This window comes from Peromyscus maniculatus, chromosome 2 (genome assembly GCF_049852395.1).
Source record: "Peromyscus maniculatus bairdii isolate BWxNUB_F1_BW_parent chromosome 2, HU_Pman_BW_mat_3.1, whole genome shotgun sequence".
NCBI classification, from domain to species: Eukaryota; Metazoa; Chordata; class Mammalia; order Rodentia; family Cricetidae; genus Peromyscus; species Peromyscus maniculatus.
The window spans coordinates 83,677,340-83,698,067 of record NC_134853.1 but is presented as its reverse complement, the minus strand read 5'-3'; the positions used below and the strand labels follow the sequence as shown (position 1 = coordinate 83,698,067).

Sequence of the window (20,728 nt, the reverse complement as noted above, 5' to 3'; positions counted from 1 at the left end):
TTGTTTGAACTGACCTTTAGTAAGGTTGGAGAGTTCAATATCTAAAAATCAGACTTTTATATACCAGCAACAAAATTACTAAAGAAAATGAGGCTTCTAAAAGGCACTTAACTTACAAATAAATTTAACTAAGGTTGAGCTGGGCATGGTGGCACATAACTTTAATCCCAGCACTTGAGAGGCAGAGGCAGGTGGAACTCTGAGTTTGAAGCCAGAACAGCCAGGGCTACACAGAAAAACCCTGTCTTGAAAAACCAAACCAAACCAAACCAAACAAAAATTTAAATAAGGTTATTACTGATTTATAATGATACTAAAAATGTTATTAATGATTTACAATGATAATACAAAATGTTTTTTTTAACTTTTAAAAAAAATGTACATTGGGGTTTTGCCTGCATGTATGTCTGTGAGGGTATCAGATCCCTAAACTGGAGTTACAGACAGTTAGTTGTGAGCTGCCATGTGGGTGCTGGGAATTTAAACCGGGTCCTGTAGAAGAGCAACCAGTGCTCTCTCTCGCCCTATAAAATACCTTTGAGGAAAAAAAATGCAAAGACATAGAGTATTTATAAATGGTAAGAATTAATTTTACTAAATGGCAATGCTACTCAGTATTTTAAGATTCAGTGTAATTCCTGTTAAAATATTAGTGATTTTTTTTGTTTGCTTTTTGAGACAGGGTTTCTCTGTAGTTTTGGTGTCTCTCCTGGATTTCGCTCTGTAGACCAGGCTGACCTTGAACTCACAGAGATCCACCTGCCTCTGCCTTACGAAAGCTGGGATTAAAAGCGTGTGCTACCACCGCCCAGCTAGCTAATATATATATATATTTGAATGTTCAAGGAAATATGTCAGGTAATAGATAGGTCAGTTATTATGATCCTGATCATTATTGTATACATAAGTTGATATATACTTCAGACTGTGTTCCACTAATATATATAATTATTCCACATGCACACACAATTACTGTGTGTCAGTTACAAAGTAAATATTTAATCCCCCCTTTTTTTTTCTTTTTTGGTTTTTTTGAGACAACATTTCTCTTTTTTTTTTTTTTTTTGGTTTTTCGAGACAGGGTTTCTCTGTGTAGCTTTGCGCCTTTCCTGGAGCTCACTTGGTAGCCCAGGCTGGCCTCGAACTCACAGAGATCCGCCTGGCTCTGCCTCCCGAGTGCTGGGATTAAAGGCGTGCGCCACCAACGCCCGGCCAAGACAACATTTCTCTTGTGTAGCCCTGACTGACTCTTGTAGACTAGGCTGGCCTAAGCTCAGAGATCTCTACCTTCTGAGTGCTGGGACCTTGCATGCACTACCAGCACCCTAGTCTTGATTTTATTTTTAACAGCTGTAAAAAATTTTAAGTAGTTAACAGTTTTTATTAAGTCCTCTCTTGATGGAATTTCCAATATTGTGCTCTAATAATTTTTTTTATATTTTATTTGTTTTGATTTTGAGACAGGGTCTCACTGTGTTATACTGTCTGGCCTGGAACTTGCTTCGTGTAGACCAGGCTGGCCTTGAATTCATAGATATCTAATTGCCTCTGCCTCCTGAGTGCTGGGATTAAAGGTGTGTGCCACCGTGTCCAGAATAAACTTTTTTTTTTTTTTTTTTAATTCTTTTTTTTTTTGTTTTTTTTTTGTTTGTGATATATATTTTTTATTTTACAATACCATTCAGTTCTACATATCAGCCATGGGTTCCCCTATTCTTCCCCCTCCCACGCCCTCCCCTTACCCCCAGCCCACCCTCCATTCCCACCTCCTCCAGGACAAGTCCTCCCCCGAGGACTGTGATCGACTTGGTAGACTCAGTCCAGGGAGGTCCAGTCCCTTCCTCCCAGACTGAGCCAAGTGTCCCTGCATAAGTTCCTGGTTTCAAACAGCCAACTCATGGAATGAGCACAGGACTTGGTCCCACTGCCTAGATGCCTCCCAAACTGATCAAGCCAATCAACTGTCTCACCTCAGAATAAACTTTTTATGAATAATCTTGTGTATATGTCACTTCATAGACGAGTAGGTAGTTTGTGAAGTAGAATTAAGGCATTGGTTTGCTATATGAAAAGTTAGGGTGAGAGGGCAAGAAAGATGAGATGATTGCATACTTATCTTGCAATATTTGTGTTTATTATTATTATTATTATTATTATTATTATTATTTTTTGGTTTTTTGAGACAGGGTTTCTCTGTGGAGCTTTGGGCTTTTCCTGGATCTCTCACTCTGTAGACCAGGTTGGCCTTGAACTCACAGAGATCCGTCTGCCTCTGCCTCCCGAGTGCTGGGATTAAAGGCATGCACCACCATCGCCCGGCTATTATTTGTTTTTATGTTATTAAAACCAATATATGTAGCTTATGAAACTGGGTATTTTGTAAATTTATATCCAGGTTTTAAAGTATGATACTTTTTTTTCCCAGTTAAATCTTTTTGTTTATTTGTGTATATGTGGGTGGATGTCCATATGCCATAGTGTTGTGGGGATCAGAGGACAACTTAAAGGGAGTCAGTTTTCTTCTTTTACTGTTGGGGGATCAAACCAGGTTCTCAGGCTTGACAACAAGCATCTTTTTCCAAATATTTGACTATCTTGCTGGCTCATGCTTCATTATTTAGTAACCGCCTAGTATTTATTGGGTGAATTTACTAAAGCCCATTTAATTTTTGTAAATTTAAATGAACTTAGTGAGTTACAGGCCAGCCAGGGCTATGTAGTGAGATCCTATCTCAGAAAACTGAAAAAAAAAAAAAAAAGGTATTTCTTTAAAACGCTGCTTTATGCAGTGGTTCACATTGAAAACTCACCATTTCCTTATCTCTGTACTGACTTGTTTAAGCAAGGACATTTTGTTGAGAGAGTGTGTGTGGTTTTTAACATAGATGCAGACATGCTAAAAGTAAGTTCTGTGAAAGAAGCTGTAAAGGAGAGCACCAGTGGACCCACACCAGGCCAAGGGGGTAAAGGCTCAGTACAGCAAGAGACAAGACCCAGGACCCTGAAGAGGCTGACAGAGAGTGGAGAAGGGAACCAAAAGGAGATGCCTTCAGGCATGCACCACCACCGCCTGGCCCAATGGAACAGTTAACTAAGAGCAGGACAAACGTTTTCCATTCTAGAAAGTTTCACAAAGGCTTGTTAATTCATCTGCTAGAAACTTGGCTTTGATTGAAGGTAATACTTGGGTATTAATTTCAATATTTTGAGATTCTGTTCATATGAAGAAAAATTAGAATCCTAGAGAATTAAGAATTTTTTGATAGATAGTAAAACAAATAATATTTTATCCTAGAATTTCATGTGCGCGTTAGGTATGATCTGAAATTTAGATTTTGGTTTAGTTTCAAAATCTTACATGTTACTTCAGTGGCTTTTTATCAGTTGTACAGATTGTCTTTTAATCACATTAATATTCTCACTTGAAATTCAAATAAAACCATTTTCCATCAAATTTGATAATGGAACATTTTATTTATACCGCTTAATCACAGTATTCCTTTACTTTGTTGTCCTGTATATTTAATTGTTTTCAGTAGGAGGGAGCATCAATAATTGATGCTTGAGGCAAATGAAGCTGATTTATGTGTTGACTCAGTCAGAGAGCTGACAAGTCCACAGGAAATTGCTGGACTTCTGTAAACTGACCGTGTGTTTCTAAGGAGACTGTTGATACAGTGCTAACCACCCTCCCACACCTGCCACATGATGTCTTCAGTTTTTGGCCTGTTAAGACCTCCTTGGCAATACTGTTAATTGTTTACCCATGATTCAGTCTTTTTTCCTTCTACGAAATATTTTCGTTGTCTTTTGAGGAGAAGACTGACTCCCTTAACACACACATATATCACCCAAATTAGTAATAGTAAACCTAACATAAGAGTGTGTTCTTGGTGATTGACCTCTTAATGTTTGAGATTACCCTGTTCTGTGGGAGAGTAACTCATTGCTCCTGTGTAACCATTCCATGCATTGATCATTGAAGCTTTATTCTGTAACTATGACACTTGGTTGTTTCCAGCTGCTCTAGTATGAATAGTGCTCTGGGAATAGTCTTACATCTAAGTGTGCATAAATAAGAATCTCTTGGGTGTGTGCAGAGGCTAGGACACAGGGATCCTTTAGATATTCATGTTTGGCTTTTGTAGGTTGAATAGTGTTAAAAGTTGTACCAATGTATTATTTCCATTAAATCATACCCGGTTAAAGTTCCATTTAATTCTAAGAGTTTTATTGCTCTGCCTTACCAATGCTCCATTTTGCTACCTTCCTTCACATGATGGTATTGTTAGGGTCTTAACTTACATGTCCATGAATAACAAGTTAGATTAAACTTGTTTTCCTATGTTGATTGCATATAATGCTAGAAAAATACTTCTTGTTCATTTCCAGTGTGGGTGGTTTTACTTATTCCTGTGCTGGAAATTGGGCTGCTAGAGTAAAGATTTCCTTCTGTGTTCTTGTTATAGAGTGAAAGCAAAGACAAAACAACAAATAAAAAGCTTGGCAAAAAACATTAGCTTGTGCTTGGCTTAAATATATGTCATGTCTGTACTGCCAAATGTCAGTGAGGCAGGAGGAGGTTCTATTCCAGGCATCACAAGTCATGGGCCCGGGAATGGAGAATTGGTAATCCTTTCTCGGGTAGGGCAAAGTACAGGTGCTCTCCGGTGATCACACAGTCCACTGCCCCTTGGTGAGATGCTGCTCACTCGTCATTTCTTGTGTCTTGTGTTTTGTTCTTTTGTTTATGGTGGTTTGTTTTGTTTTTTTAAAGGCTATGGCTATAAATCCTTTGCAGATTATTCTCATACATATGAGCGTGCCATTATCATATTTTCTTTCACTTTTTATTTTATTCTAAGTACAAATCTTAATTGTAAAGTCTGTATCTGTATTTTGTTGTTGTTGTTGCTGTTTTGTTTGATACAGTTTCACTGTGTACCTTGGGCTGGTCTAGAACTTGTGGTTCTCCTGTCTCAGCCTCATAAGTGCTGAGGTTATGGGCATGTACCTAGCTATTTTTGTTTCCTGTGTAAGAAATAGTGTCTTACTCTAAAATCACAAAGTTATTCCTTTATCTTCTGGAGTTTTCATCATTTTTCTCTATTATTTTAGTCTGCAGTCCACATAAAATAGTTTTTGTCATTTAAACATAATCATCTTTAGAATATTCTGTGCAAGGGTTGCTCTGATTATAATGAGAATTTTAGTGCAGTCTCGACCCACTGGGCTCAGCCACCTGTCTTCATTTTTGTGAGCGAAAGAAATGTATAATAAAAAAGGAGAGTTAATCAACATGCATTAGGAAGAGGAACAAAAAGAGGGGTCCCCATGACCATCTTAGATAGAGGAAGCATGATGTTGGGTGGGGCAGGAGGTTTGGAAAGCTAAGCACTGTTGATCAGGGTGTGGTCTGTTTATTGTCTCTTTTCTGGTTCTGCAAGGTGGTCAGAAGGAGTTCTTACTACAGTAAGGGACAAGCTGCTTTTCAGATAATTAGTCATGCTCCAGAGTGCTGCCTTGCTGTCATGGACAGTACCCTCATTTGGCTCATGGTCTGTTCTGTGAGGTTCTGTTTCTGGAATCCATGGTGACTGCAGGTTTAGGACACTGACTGGAGACCTTTTGACACTTTGTGGGGATCTGGAATAGGACATTATAAGATGCCTCAGGTACTCTTCTTATCTTTGTGCCTTCCTCCTTGAAGTGAAATGAGAGGTTAGTTACTACCTACTCCTAGGTAGTGATTATCATGCCTGTGTGCAGAATTAAGGAGTATAGTTGCAAAGTGAAGGGGGAGTTACCAGGGTTTTATCTTGCTTTTGGTTACCTTGTGGGCTCAAGGGAGGAGTCAGTGGTTTTAGCAAAGGGAGGTTTTTAAACAACTTTTTACCAAACCAGCTCTATTTTGACATGAAACAGTGATACTAAAGACACATATGTAGAAGATATATTTATCAGCAAAGTACATTTTACCAAATTCTTTAGAAATTAGGAAAGCCTGTGATTTAAGTAATACACTATCCTGGTCTTTTGGGGAGAATTGGGATTTGAAAAAAAATTTTTTTTTCAATCCTGATTGGTTATTTAATTCCTTTGGGTTTTTTTTGGAGGTGTCTTTGATAAACTTAAGTAAAAGAGCTGAGGGTAGTAATTTCTGGGTGCTTACAACAATAATTGTTTAAATAATTGTATTTGTAGTAATGTAGACACTCGAGTTAGTCCTTCAGCAGAAGCCAAAATATTTGTTGTAGAGGCTGGAGAGCTAGCCTAGTGTCTAAGAGCTGCTGTTGCAGAAAACCAAAGTTTGGTTTCTAGCACCCACACTGGGCAGCTCACAACCACCTATAACTCCATTCCCAGGGTATCAAACTCCTCCTTCAGGCCTCCTTGGGCTGTCTTCTACTGTATGCCCACGGCATACATTCTCTCTCTCTCTCTCTGTCTCTCTCTCTCTCTCTCTCTGTCTCTCTCTCTCTCTCTCTCTGTCTCTCTCTCTGTCTCTCTCTCTCTCTCTCTCTCTCTCTCTCTCACTCACACACACACACATAAATTAAAAATGAAAATAAATATTTGTGGTAGTATTATTCTAAAATTTATAGTTATTTGAAGATTATGTTCTATCACTCAATGAGCCAAAATAACTTATTCTTAAATTTTTACCAAGATGAACAAATTTGATCCATTTGAAATAGATTGGTTTTGACTTTTTACTACATATTTATTATCATTTTATAACCTTGGTGATCTATACTAGGATTATAATGAAAAGGATTGTCTGATACATTTTAGCATTGAGAGTTCAGATGTGTAAGTAAGACAGAACTCTTGCTTGGACAGGTACTGTGGCTTATTCTGTAATTTCTGCATCCAGAAGGCCGAAGCAAGAGAATAGAGAGATCACCTTTCAGCCTTGGCTGTATAACACGACTCTCAGAAAAACCAAGGTCTGGGGCTGTAGCTGAGTGGTAGGATGTTTGCTTTGCAAGGCGAATCAATACCCAGCACCAGGAGACAGACTTCTCTCTTACCATAAATGAATAAAATTTTGAAAACATTTGCTTAAGATATAGTGTACATCTCCAATCATGGTGGTGTGCACTTTTAATCCCAGCACTCAGAGGCAGAGGCAGGCGAGAATCTCTTGAGTTTGAGGATAGCCTGGTCTACAGAGCAAGTTTGAGGCCAGTCAGGGCTGTACAGAGAAACCTTGTCTTGAAAAACCAAAAAAAGAAGGTGTGGAGGGAGAAATATAGTGTACAGCAAAGATAGTTTTTAGGATTAATGGTATGGAAATCAATAATCATGAAATTTTGACCAGTATGGATATAAATTGTGTCCTTGGAGCTCTATTTTTAGAAATGAGTATTGAAAGTAGGATTCTTAGAATGTATACATTAATTGTTTGCATGTAAATGTATTTCATAAAAAACTTTTTGAGAACGTAGTCTCCTAAATACAGTTTAGTACTTCAGACATAGCATTTTGGGCAATTGGAATTGGTCAGAAACATTTGCAAAATTATGTCCCCACTGTTTCTCTTTTTATCTTTTTCTTTTTTCTTTTGATTACTAGTCTGAGCATCTGCTGTAATTTTTCTTTACCACATAGTTTGCTTCCAACCATCTTTAAAAATATCTTTAAATAATACTAACTTTTAGTAAATTTATTAGTAAACACAAGCCATTATTTTAAAACTTGCTTTATTAATTTAGCATTAATTTTGCTTTTCAGCGGGGATCTGATGAGCTTCTTTCTCCTGGTGTCATTAACGGACCTTCTACCATGAACAATTCTACTCCTTCTGCAAGTGTGTATGGTAAGTTTTGCCCCTCCCCCCACTTTCTTTCTGTGAGCCCCCCCCCTTCATTATTTCTTATATGCCACTATTGACAGTAAAAATCTGTGCGAATTTTACTCAACGAGAAGTAGAAGAGTCAGTTAAGGAAAAAAGATGGTATTTGTTGAAGAAATTTATGAATGAGTCCACCATATTTTAATCTACCAAAAAATTAATGGGAAAGATTTTGTAGGAAGAGGATTTGTTACTATGAACATGTGAACAGAGTGATCTGGGAATTGAGACTAAAGCCAACTTTGTAAAGTTGAACTCACATTGGGTTCATCAGAGAAGAGGCTGGGGAGATACGTCTATAGTTTAGTGGGTAAGTCTTGCAGTGCAAGCATGAGGGCCTGACTGGATGGCCAGTACCCATGTCTGTAACCCCAGTGGTGGGGTGTGAGGGATGGAGAGGAGAAAGAATCGTTGGGGCTTGCTAGCCAGCCAGTCTAGCCAAAACAGGAAGCAGCTCTAGGTTTACTGTGAGACCCTGTCTCAAAAAATGAGGTGAAGAATGATAGAGGAAGAAAACCTCAATCACCTTCTGGCCACTGTAAGTACATGCATGCCATCAGTTAGCAGAGGATGAATGCTGGCACTCACTACCTTTTCCTTTTTATTCATTCGAGGAGCCTAGCTCATGGAAAGAGACGGCCCACATTTACTGAAGTTGGGTCTTCCCACTTCAATAAAGCCTCTTTCTTTGGAAACCCTTCCTAGATAACACCCAGGGGTTTGTCTCCCAGATGACTCGAAGTATCCTAAAGTTGACAGTCAGGATTAACCAGAACACTCAAGAATAACTTGGAAGTGCTGAAAATCTGCAAATGGCCTGACTTGCCCTTGAAGTTTTTGTGTGTGGGATATATTTGCCTTTGTTTTTAGAGCTCTTAGGTGTTGCATGTGAGGTACAGACAGGCTTGAGCACCATTACTGAAAATTTCACTATCCTTCTCAGGAGTGATCTAACTCCCCAGAGTTGTCTCCTCCTGGAATTCCAGTTGAACTTGTATAGGACCAGCACACCTACCTGTCTTGCTTGGTTTTAGCTTCTCATATATTTTGTCATTTCTTTCTCCTTAAGAAAATGCTGTTTTGGATAATTAGAGTACTTTTCTGATTCACTCATTTGGCCTTCTCTGTTTGCTGTGTAAGCATGGGAGGGGCCTGACTTAGATTGCCAGTACCCAGGGAAAGGCTAGTCACTGCCCATCTCTGTAACCCTGGTGTGAGAGGTGAATGGAGAACCCTTGGGGCTCCATTGGGTATTTTGGAGTTTTATAGTTTTCATTTCTCTATACCTGCCTGCCTGCTTGCCCGCCCGCCCGCCCATCCGTCTATTCTTCCATCCATTTATCTTCTGCCAAGGGGCGAGGGGAATGTTGTTAGGGATCTAATCTAGTCCTTGCAAATGCTGGGCAGGCCCTACTCATCCAGCCTTGTTTGATTCATGCACCTCCTAGATTGTCCTGTAGATTGTTGGAGCACTGTGTCCAGGAAGGTGAGAGGGGGTGGGTGTGGCATGAGTGTGGGGGTGTTGTTAAATAACAGTACCTTGATTTTCCTTATGATTTCCACTTGGTAATAATGTAGAATAAACTTTTTTTCTTCATGCTGGGAAGTAGACCCAAGACCTTTCACATATTAGAATGAAGTTGCATTTCTAGAACCAAAGAAACCTCTAAAACAATGATAATTTAATTCTTGGTAATAGCCCAAACCCAAGTGTGTTCGAGCTTGTGATTTTTTTTTTCTGCCTCTGCATCCAGAATGCTTCTGGTGTTACAGGCATTTGCTACCATTACTCACTTGAACAATGAATGTGACTCACAACTACCTGTAACTCCAGCTTCTTCTTTCATAGGCATCAACATATTCGTGACATGCACACGCACATACGCGCACAGGCACACACGCAATTAGCAAATTACTACAAAAAAGTCACAGGAGTAGACTTTGATGCTTTCTTAAGATGCTTATGTAATTTTTCTTTTTTAAAAAGATTTATTTATTTATTATGTATACAGTGTTCTGCCTACATGCATGCTTGCAGGCCAGAAGAGGGTACCAGATCTCATTACAGATGGTTGTGAGCCACCCTGTGGTTGCTGGGAATTGAACTCAGGACCTCTGGAAGAAAGCCAGTGCTCTTAACCGCTGAGCCATCTCTCCAGCCCGCTTATGTAATTTTTCAATGACACAGCATGAAGTCTTACTTTGCAACGAAGTGAGAGCCAATTATACTGACTTGCTGAGTGATCTTTTTTTCTTTTTCTTCAGTAGAATCAGAAAAATTTTGTAGCTAATCTGAATATCAATTTTTAAAATACTTTAAGAAGTCTGGGGAGGCTGAGTGGTGGTGGTACATGCCTTTAATCTCAGCACTTTAAGAAGTCTGGGGAGAGCCGGGCGTTGGTGGCGCACGCCTTTAATCCCAGCACTCGGGAGGCAGAGCCAGGCGGATCTCTGTGAGTTCGAGGCCAGCCTGGGCTACCAAGTGAGCTCCAGGAAAGGCGCAAAGCTACACAGAGAAACCCTGTCTCGAAAAACCAAAAAAAAAAAAAAAAAAAAAAAAAAAAGAAGTCTGGGGAGGCAGAAGCAGAGGATCTCTGAGTTCAAGGTCAGCCTGGTCTACAGAGTGAGTTCCAGGACAGGCTCCAAAACTACACAGAGAAACCCTGTCTTGAGGGAGGAAAAAATATAGGGAAAACTCATTTCTATTGGTAGACTATAGTTTCCTTGTTTGAAAGCAGGAACTAGGCTTGCACCAGACCTCTTGCAAGTACATAGCTGTCTCATAAAATTTTTGCCAGGTGTGGACAACAGTGATAGGCTGATGATGCATGGCTATGATTAACCAGAAAGACAGAAGAAAGCTGAAGTAGAGAGTTTCTTACATACACTGTGGGGTAGATACAGCGGCTAAGCTTCTGAAAGGTTTGTGCCACTGAGAGGAGGGAAGCCTTTTACAGCAGTTGAGGGGGCAGGTTATTTAGTCTAACTTCATGGACCGTTTTCATGGGGTCCAGAGCTGAGGCAAGAGCCACATCTGAAGGGACAGACTAGCTTTCTGCCCTTGTTAACTATTAAGCTTTACAGCACTAGTTGTCTCTGGAGACTGATCTTTGGGGGTCAGGTGCCATGGATCATTGGTGTTTGTCTTGGAGTGTTTGTGTAAGACAGCACAGGTTGCTAGAGAAGGCTACAAGCAGCTGGATTTTGATTGTTAAATGTGGAGACTGAAGGATTTGTTTTTGGTGTTTTTTGTCTCTATGATTTTCAGTAAGAATCGTGTTCTTACCTTGAGTATGTGGCACCAATATTTTCATTTTAGTATTACCTCAAAATGTTTATTACCTCAAAACGTTTTTTTATCTTAGCCAGGACTCAGGAAGCTGAGGCAGGAGGATTTTGAATTCAGTGACAGCAAGTGCCTAGGCCAGCCTTCACTACAAAATTCTATCCTACCTCAAAGTGATGATAGTAACAATTTTTTTTAAAAAGATTTATTTATTTATTATGTATACAGAGGAGGACGCCAGATCTCATTACAGATGGTTGTGAGCCACCATGTGGTTGCTGGGAATTGAACTCATGACCTCTGGAAGAGCAGTCGGTGCTCTTAACCTTTGAGCCATCTCTCCAGCCCGATAGTAACAATCTTTTTACCTTTAATGTTGAACTCCTAAAACTGAATTTAAATATATTAGGTGGAATTACTCTTCTAATGTTAAGTTGGATTCCACTGAAAGAATTCAGAAGTGTGCCAGTATTGTGTAATAGTTGCTTTCCTAAAGTTAGTAAATGGTGACAAAACTGAACAGTTAACAGTTTGCTAATGGAGTTGCTAACTGTCTCTTTATGGCATATACAGGAAAAGCTGCATGTGAAATTAAGGGAAATTGTGAATTGATTCATTGCAAGATATTAAACAGAATAGTGATAAAGTTATATTTTATGTGTACTTTGCCCATGTAAGGGTATATGTGTGAGGGAGAGAGTGATTGAAAGCTGTTAGAAAAAGCTAACTATTCCTCCTTACTCATCTTCTACTGTATCTGCTGCTTTTAAATCAAAGGCTCTGTATGTTGTCCCTGAATTTGTAAAGATGTCCGTCTTTCCTTGATTAACTTTCAGATTTGACTGCTCTGTCTAAATGAGTAGATGAGACTGTAGCAGAAGCCTGTGGCTAAGGAATTCAATCTATAAATACCATTCTGGCTTTTTTAGGTACAACTAACAATATAGACAGATATATTTAAAATGAAGAGTTTTATGTTGCCTGAGGATATTGGAACATTGGTGCCAAGTTATGACTTCCCGAGGCATCTTGGGACCTATGGTTGTTCTCTTTAATGTTGTTAATGTTCTTTTCAAATCTCATCCTCTGGGCTGCTGAGGTGCTCGGGAGGTAAGGTACTTGCTGCCAAGCCAGGTTTTACATGTGAAGGAGAGACCCGACTCCTCTTGTCCTTTGACTTCACAAGTCTGCTGTGACACAAACATGTCTGCACATGCACACGTGTGTACACACCAGATCAGTAAATACAATGTAGCTAAAAAGAACAGAAACCTTTCTTTCTTGTAGCTACATATCCTGTAAGAGATTTAAATTATGAAGCTTAGTTCTAAAACAAAGAATATCTCTTCCTATGAGCTTTACCTGTAAAACAGACTTGAAGAGATTTTTTATTCAACTTACTTTAAATTTATGTTACTATAATATACTGGTTTCACTGGTGTGTGTGTGTGTGTGTGTGCGCGCGCGTACACAGGGCAATGTTTTTTATTTGGCAACTTGAACATGGTTCTGTGCTGTTAAGGTTTTTTTCTTTTATGCCTTCTAATAATTATGAAAAAGAATTCCATACTTCATGAATTCTACTATCCCTTTAAATATAGTTGTATAAACTAATGGCAGAAACTGTGATACTATTTTTTCTTATTCTTGTTTTTATTTCAGCCTATTGTTACTCAGATTAAACAGCTACTTTCAAAATCTTCCTTTTGGTTAGAGGTGGTTTTGACTAATAAGTAGTATTATATGGGATCTGTGGGGCATCTCTGTATACTGTTTTTCTTTTCTCCTACTGCTTGGAGGAGTTCTGTCTTCTGTCTGAGATTTTAAGGATGAGGATTACATTTTAGCAAGAGACAAAACCTAAAGTCTTGAGGCATTTATAGTGTTGTATGTTGCTATTAACTAAATATATAATACTAACTTCACAAGTATAATGTTAAATGAAAGTCAGTGTATGTTACATGATTGGGTCAATTATGTAATGTTTAAAAACACAAAAATACTAATCTATGTTGTGAGAAATCAAGCTAGTGATATACTTGGAAGATAAATTTAAATGGAAAGAGGAAAGAAAGACTCAAGTATATATAACACTTGCGTGTTTCTGTGTGAGTGAATGCTGTTGTGTGTGGGTGTCTCAGGATACCAGTAGAGGGTGTTGGATCCCTTAGAACTGGGGGTGTAGGTGGTCATCAGCCACCTACCTGGTGTGGATGCTGGGAATTGAACTCAGGTCCTCTGGGAAGAGCATCAACAAGAGGTTTTAACCTCTGAGCTGTCTTTCCAGCCCAGTGTTCGGCTGCTGATTATGTAGTCCATTTATTTATGGAGCTATGATAATAGTTATACTAAAATTCATTATATGACTCCAGTGTAAAACAAAAGCTATAGGGAAATACTTTGATTGATACAATTATGAATTCTAACATGTACACAAGATGAACACAGTATGTACATGGTTGAATGTGTATGTGATTAAGACTCTTAGTGGTCCCTATGATGTCTGTTTTCCTTTCCTTTCAAAACAGTTCTCAAATTATTACTAAACTTGCATATAAGAATAAAAATCCAATTTCCTTCTCCTCCTTGAAACTGGATGGTCAATAGAAAAAGAAGATTGACAAGGATGAAGTTCAGCTTTACCTTTCCTTTTACCTCTCCACTAGGGAAGGGAATGACAGTGATTGTGGTGGTTTGACTAAGAATGCCTCAGTAGGGCCATATATCTGAAGGCTTAGTCATCAGGGAGTGGTACTACTTGAGAAGGATTAGAGGTGTGGCCTTGTTGGAGGAAGTGTACCTCTGGGAGGGTTGGGGTAGGGTGGGGGGTTCGGAAGCCCAAGCTAGGCTCAGTCTCAGTCTATCTCTCAGCCAGTGGATCAAGGATGTAGCGCTCACCTACTTCTCCCGCATCATGTTGTGCTACCATGTTCTCAGCCATAATGATAATGAACTAAACCTCTGGAACTGCAAGCAAGCCCTCACTGAAGTGCTTTATTTTATAAGAGTTGCCTTGGTTGTGGTGTCTCTCCACAGAATAGAACAGTGACTAAGAAGTGATAGAGTGCTATTTTACATTTTAAGAAAGTAGTCGTAAGTTACAAGAAGATCATGTTAACAATCTGGTTCCTAATCAAGAAGTCAAATCTCCTGTCCCCTACCCATATTTCAGAAGATCTAGAAATATTCCCAAGTCTGTAGTTTGGGGTTTGAATTATAGCACTCTCATTTCTATTTTGAGTTAAGTAACATATGAAATAATATGCCCATGATTGGCCTAGCTTAATCCATACATACGAGAACAGGTCCAAAACAGGAAGTTGTAAAATACGTCACTACAGCAAATAAATGGAGACAAAACCTTATAACAAGTTAATAACATAATTAGGCCCAGATGTGGTGATGCACACCTTTAATCCCAGCACTTGGGAGGCAGAGGCAGGTACTTCTCTGTGAGTTTGAGGCCAGCCTGGTCAACAGAGCAAGTTCCAGGACAGCCAGGACTACACAGAGAAACCCTGTCTCGAAAAACAAAAACCAACAAATGAATAAAAATAAAAGCATAATTATAGCTGTAATAAAACAGAAAAAGAAACTAACAAAGCATGATAATGAATTATTACCCAAATCTAGTAATCAAAGGATCAAATAATGGATGAACTTGGGTGTAGCTCATTTTCTATGACTCTTCTTTGAGAACCCGCACCCATTCTCTGGGGTATGTCTTACTCTCTTCTGAGCAATCTAGTGTTTAACCATATATTGAAATATCTTTATTAAATCCAACCCTGCTTAATTAAAAAAGATTTAAAAAGCCATTTTCATTACAGTTTAAAATAAGACAAATAACAGTTATAATTTACCACTACCATCTAACTTATTTAGAGGGAGGTGCCAATGAATAATTAACCGATTAGTGAAATGATCTTTGTATTTATATACCTGAAATTATTTTCATTACAAAGTCTGGAAGACTAATGACATAGCATGTATGAGGTTCTGGGTGCCATACCCAGAATTACAAAAGCAGCAGCACACTAACAGTACATGTCTAGTAACAAATACAGATGGAAAAATAGTAATATCTAAATGAACTTAAACATGGTAGTACTTACCTATGGTCCTCTAACTCAGGAGGCCCAGGGAGGAAGGTTATGAGCTGAAGGCAACCTTGGGGCACAAAATGTGTTCCAGGCCAAACAGATCAACAAAGTGAGACCCCGTCTCAGTTTCCGCCTCCAGAAAACTAAAATTTATGTGCATATGACAATGTTAGAAAGAAGTTACTTGACAATTTGTCATTTGTGTAAGAAACTAGCAGTTGGAGAAGTAGCCTAGTCATAAAGTACTTGTCTCATAAATATTTTAATCCCACAAAAAACCGAGAGCATGCTTGTAACACCACCTCGATGTGGTGAGACGAGAGAACTGCTGGCATTGGTGGCCATCTGTTCCAGCCTAACTGAGGAGCTAATTTAAATCAGTGAGGCCCTCTTCTCAGAGCGGTGGCCATCGTTCCTGAGCATGACACCCAGTGTTGGTTTCATTCATACATGTGGATCTGAGCACATACATGAAAGAAAAATACTAACTGCAAAGGAAACATGCGATGGTGACGGTATTCTGCCTCAAGTTTGGTAGTTATAATACAGATACATAGATCTGTCAGATCATCAAAATCTGTATTGCTTGACATTTCTTTAGTTTTGTGGTGGACACACAAGATTGGTTTCATTCTTTGAGACAATATTTCCCTGAGTAGCCCAGGCCGACCTCAGCATCTACAGTACTGGGTTATAGGGGTGTGCCACTGAATCCACTTAGGATACAATAATAATAATAAATAACAACAACAACACCCTGAGCATTGTGGCTGGAGAAATGACTTGGCAGTTAATGTTTGTTGCTCTTTCAGAGGACCTGAATTCAGTTCCCAGTACCTACATCAGGAGGCTCCCAGTTGGCCAGTAACTAACAATTGTAGAGGTTCCAATATTGCTCCCTTTTGGCCTTTACAGGTACCTGCACACACATGTGGCATACACATAAATAATAAAATTCAAAATAAAATAAGACCTGGCAGGTTGGCTCTCACCCTCTAATTCTCAAACTTGTGAGGTGAGGCTAGAAAGATGGGTGAATATCAGGCCTGCCTGGGCTTGATAAAGAAACTGTTTCCAAACAAGGGTTGGGGAATATAACATTATAGTAGAGTATTTGTGTAGCATTTTCAAAGCCCTGGGTTTACTCTCTACCACTGCCAAATAAACAGATAAGTAAACAAAGTATAGACACTTCCACATACATGATATTTGATAATTTTTAGTGTTTACTTAGTGAAATACAACATTTATAAAAACTGTATATTACTATTTCCATATTGTTTGTTAATACCATATTCTGTTTATTTATGCATGTGTGTGGGGGAGTGTGTGCCGTGGTGCATTCAGAGGACAACTTTGAAGACTCTTCTCTCCTTTCACCTTGTGGTTTCTGCGAATCATGCTTGGGTCATCTAGTTTGTTAATAGTACCCATTGAGCCATCTTGTAGGAGCAGCCCTACTTTGGCTTTTCATGTTCACATGTTTGTTTATGAACATTTCTGCAACTTCAGTTTTTTTTTTTGTTTTGTTTTTTTGTTTGTTTTTTCGAGACAGGGTTACTCTGTGTAGTTTTGATTCCTGTCCTGGATCTCCCACTGTAGACCAGGCTAGCCTCGAACTCACAGAGATCCGCCTGGCTCTGCCTACTGAGTGCTGAGATTAAAGGCGTGTGCCACTACTGCCTGGCATAACCAGATTTTTTATTAATCAAGTCTTTTAAAGATAGTCTTTTTTTTTCTGAAGTAAGACTTTTAAATTTCATAGATAAGATTTTCAGTTAGTGTATAGCAGTGTCCTGAACTACTGAAAACATCAAGAAAAAAAATTAGAATCATTTGACACCAAGTAGTAGAAACAATGTAATTTCTAGGTTGAAAAGTTTTGTTTTGTTTTTAAGAAAAACCAGATACGCAGTTGATTACTTTGTACTAGAAATTGTGCCAGGCATTTAAAAGATGCTGAAAGTTAAGATGATTTAGTTTTATAATTTCCCTGTTATCATATTTATGGAAAAATTTGAGGTATAGTAAGTAACAAGTAGTCTGTCCAGAACGGAACATCTGATTGGACAGCTGGCCAAGTGCCCTTTCCCTTCTCCTTTTTTTGCCCTTCCTTTTCCTTAATGGTGACCATGTATTTTTATCACGCAGAACAGTTATTTATGTAAAAATGCTTGTTTATAACTGCTTGTGTCTTGGTAGTTTGCCATGTTAGATCTGTTGATAGTGCAATGCAGTGGGAGTTCAAATAATTGCTCGCTTCTAGCATTCAGTTTTTCAAACACAGGATACCTCTGTCAAAAAAAAAAAACTTCCTTTTTTAAATTTTAGTTTTGATTTACCTATTTTATATGTATGATGGTTTTGCTTCCATGTGTGTCTGTGCACCATGTATGTACCTGATGTCCAAGCTGGTTAGAAGAGGGCATTGGATTCCCTGGAACTGGAGTTGTGGATGGATGCTTGTGAGCCATTATGTGGGTGTTGAGAATCAAACCCAGGTCTTTTACAAGAGCAGCAAATGTTCTTCACCTCTAAGCCATCTCTCCAGCCCCAGAAACAACCTTAGTGTTCCTTTATTATGTTTACACTATTCAGGATGAGTTTACAGTAGCTCCATGCCTTGAGCAATTTCTTCAAGTACTTAATGCCATGGCGGTCATTAGTGTTGAGCTCTCTAGGTCACAGAGCATGCCCTTGCTCAGCTTCTGCCTGAATGGCAGGTGTTTGGGGTTTAAGTCTACTAACAATATTGCAGAACTACCGTTTGTTATTCATATGTGTAAACCTGCTCATCTGCCCACTCTCCTGCCCTCCCTCCCCCCACCCCCCAGAAAATTTACAGTATCTGTTGAATTTTCTTGCCCTTTTCTAGGAGTGCCAAAATACTTTAGAGATTTTTGTGGTTAAAAACTGCCTTTAGAGTTAGACCTTAATTTTTATATTTATGGAACTAAATTAAGTCAGTTTAGGTGAAAAAGTTTTAAAATAAGGAACTAAAGGTTATTTTGGTTATTTGGAAGTCTGTCAGGTTTCTTCGAGCTAGGTATTAACATGGTAGACTTTTGGTTAGGTTGTCATATTAAATTCTGAGGACATGGGTGGGGATCCATAGGAAAGGAGATCGAAAAGGGACAAGGTCAGAAGTGCTGTTGGTGATATTTAGAGTGGAAATGAAAGAAGTCAGAATTGAATTTTGAGAGACAAGGCTGAGTTTCTTGATGTAGTAGTTTAATTCACCAGTAAATATGTCATTGCCTATTTGTTGGAAAATTTGGGAGCAAGTGTTGTGTGTATGTTTAGGATTATAGGTAGTATATTTTCATTAGTGTTAAGGGAAAAGATATTAGGGGTTTGGCAAAACTATTTTTCTGTCAATATTGGCAAATATATTAATAATTAAAGCAGAATAATGAAACTTTTACTTTTAAATAATTATATTCAGCCTGTCTTCATTCTCTTCTTAGAAGAAAAATATTTCTGAATTTCATATGCATAAACTTGAGTAATCATTATAGGCAGGTTAATCCTAGTTAGTAAGATTTAAATAAAATCCAGCTATGTGCTGGAATATGAGTTTACTTTTGCAACAGCCATTCTGAAATTTCAGGTCAGAACAGCACTCTTGTGGACATGCTGTACTGTAGATGGAAGATCTGTAGTTTGAAATATGTAAAGGGTATTGGAAAATGTGGATTTCAACCAGGGTCTGCTTATTATTACCGAGTAGGATTATCTTAAGAACACAAAATTTAGCTAGTAAAATAGAGTGATAGAACCTATATTGCCTGGGAAATACACTAACATTTGACATGTAACTCATGTATATCTCCTTGGTTGTGTTAGATACAAAAGGTATATTATAATCTTTCCTAAAATTTGTTGTTTTAATTATTTTTTACTTAGTAGTACAAGGAATTGGAAAAGGGTCTGTAAAACTATATTAGTGGGGTTGGAGATATTGCTGAATTTTTTTTAAAGATTTAATTTATTTATTATGTATACAGTGTTCTGTCTGCATGTATGCTTGCAGACCAGAAGAGGATGCCAGATCTCACTACAGATGGTTGTGAGCCACCATGTGGTTGCTGGGAATTGAACTCAGGACCTCTGGAAGAGCAGTCAGTGCTCTTAACCTCTGAGCCGTCTCTCTAGCCCGATATTGCTGAATTGTTGAGAGCACTTGGTGCTGTTGCAGAACACTCAGGTTCAGTTTTCAGCACCTATAGGGCAGCCTAAAACTCTGTAATGTTAGCACCAGGGACACTAGTACCCATTTCTGGTTCCTTGGGTACCAGACACGTAGATTGTACATACATGTGTGCAGGAAAAATGCTCTTCCCCATAAAAATAAACTTACATGTATGAGACATTCTGAATATTGTTCTGAACATTGATGTAGAGGTATAGTCATACCTCAGTTAATGATTGGCATGCATCTTGCCTGTTTTGTCATTAGTAAGTAAACATCCTAGTGTGTGCTTACACTTACTTACTACACACTTAGTTTACATACACACATATGGTATATGTGGTTTAGCCCGTGCCCCAGCCTGGAAGTCTCTACAGATTGTCACTGTATTGAATACTGTAGGTATTTGTAGTTAGTTCTGTGTATCTAAACATAGAAAAGGTAGACTTGACTTGAGTGCTTACTTCGTGAAGGTGGTATATATGACTCTTTATGAAGTAATATACTTCATTTATCCTAATACTTTTCCTTAAAAAAAATCAGACAACAATTAAAAAAATTTAATGGCCATGGTTAAAAGCCAAAAGTGGTTCATCAAGAGGTAGTTGGTTTTCTTTTCTTTTCATATCATTCTTATCAACCCCATAGCTCCATGAATTTCAAATCTAATAGACTAGAAGGTCAAGTGTGACAATTCAGTTAAATGCAGTATGTCAACCCAAATTAGTTTCAGTAATTAAAAAAAAAATCTTATGTTTTTTAGCTAATGGGAATGACAACAAGAAATTTAAAGGAGATAGACCTCCCTGTTCGCCTTCCCGTGTTCTCCATCTTCGCAAAATTCCATGTGATGTCACCGAAGCAGAGGTCATATCATTAGGTCTACCATTTGGCAAAGTAACTAATCTTTTGATGTTGAAAGGAAAAAGCCAGGTATGTAATATTTAAAGATCAACACTGAGTGATTATCTTCTGGGTGGTAGTATTTCAGATAATTTTTATTTTCCTGAACTTAAAAATTAACAAGTTGATTTGAGACAGGGTCTTTCTTTGTTGCTCTGGCTGGTATCAAATTCATAAGCTCCAGTGACCTTTCTGAAGTTCAGCCCTCCAAGTATCCGGGACCTCAGAAGTGTATGTCACCATGCAGCTCAGCTTTTCTTACTATCCATGACCACACATTAGTTTTTAAGTAGATTTTTTTTCCCCTTTGTTTGACAATAGGCAAAAATTAACACAAGGAACAGGAGTATTTCTTTTCTATTGACTTGGGATCATTTTCTTAAGCC

General features: G+C 38.4%; 1 protein-coding gene across 5 annotated transcripts in view; it reads left to right on the top strand.

Moving 5' to 3' along the window:
* Positions 1-20,728, top strand: part of Ptbp3 (polypyrimidine tract binding protein 3) — a 119,267-nt gene that overhangs the window by 51,898 nt on the left and 46,641 nt on the right. For 3 of the 5 annotated variants that reach the window (XM_076564300.1, XM_076564301.1, XM_076564304.1), the window contains 2 exons: positions 7,738-7,822; positions 20,203-20,372. In XM_076564300.1, the coding sequence (XP_076420415.1) occupies positions 7,738-7,822; positions 20,203-20,372 (255 nt within the window). The remainder of the gene's footprint in view (positions 1-7,737; positions 7,823-20,202; positions 20,373-20,728) is intronic. The other 2 variants (XM_076564303.1, XM_076564302.1) reach the window with 1 other exon arrangement.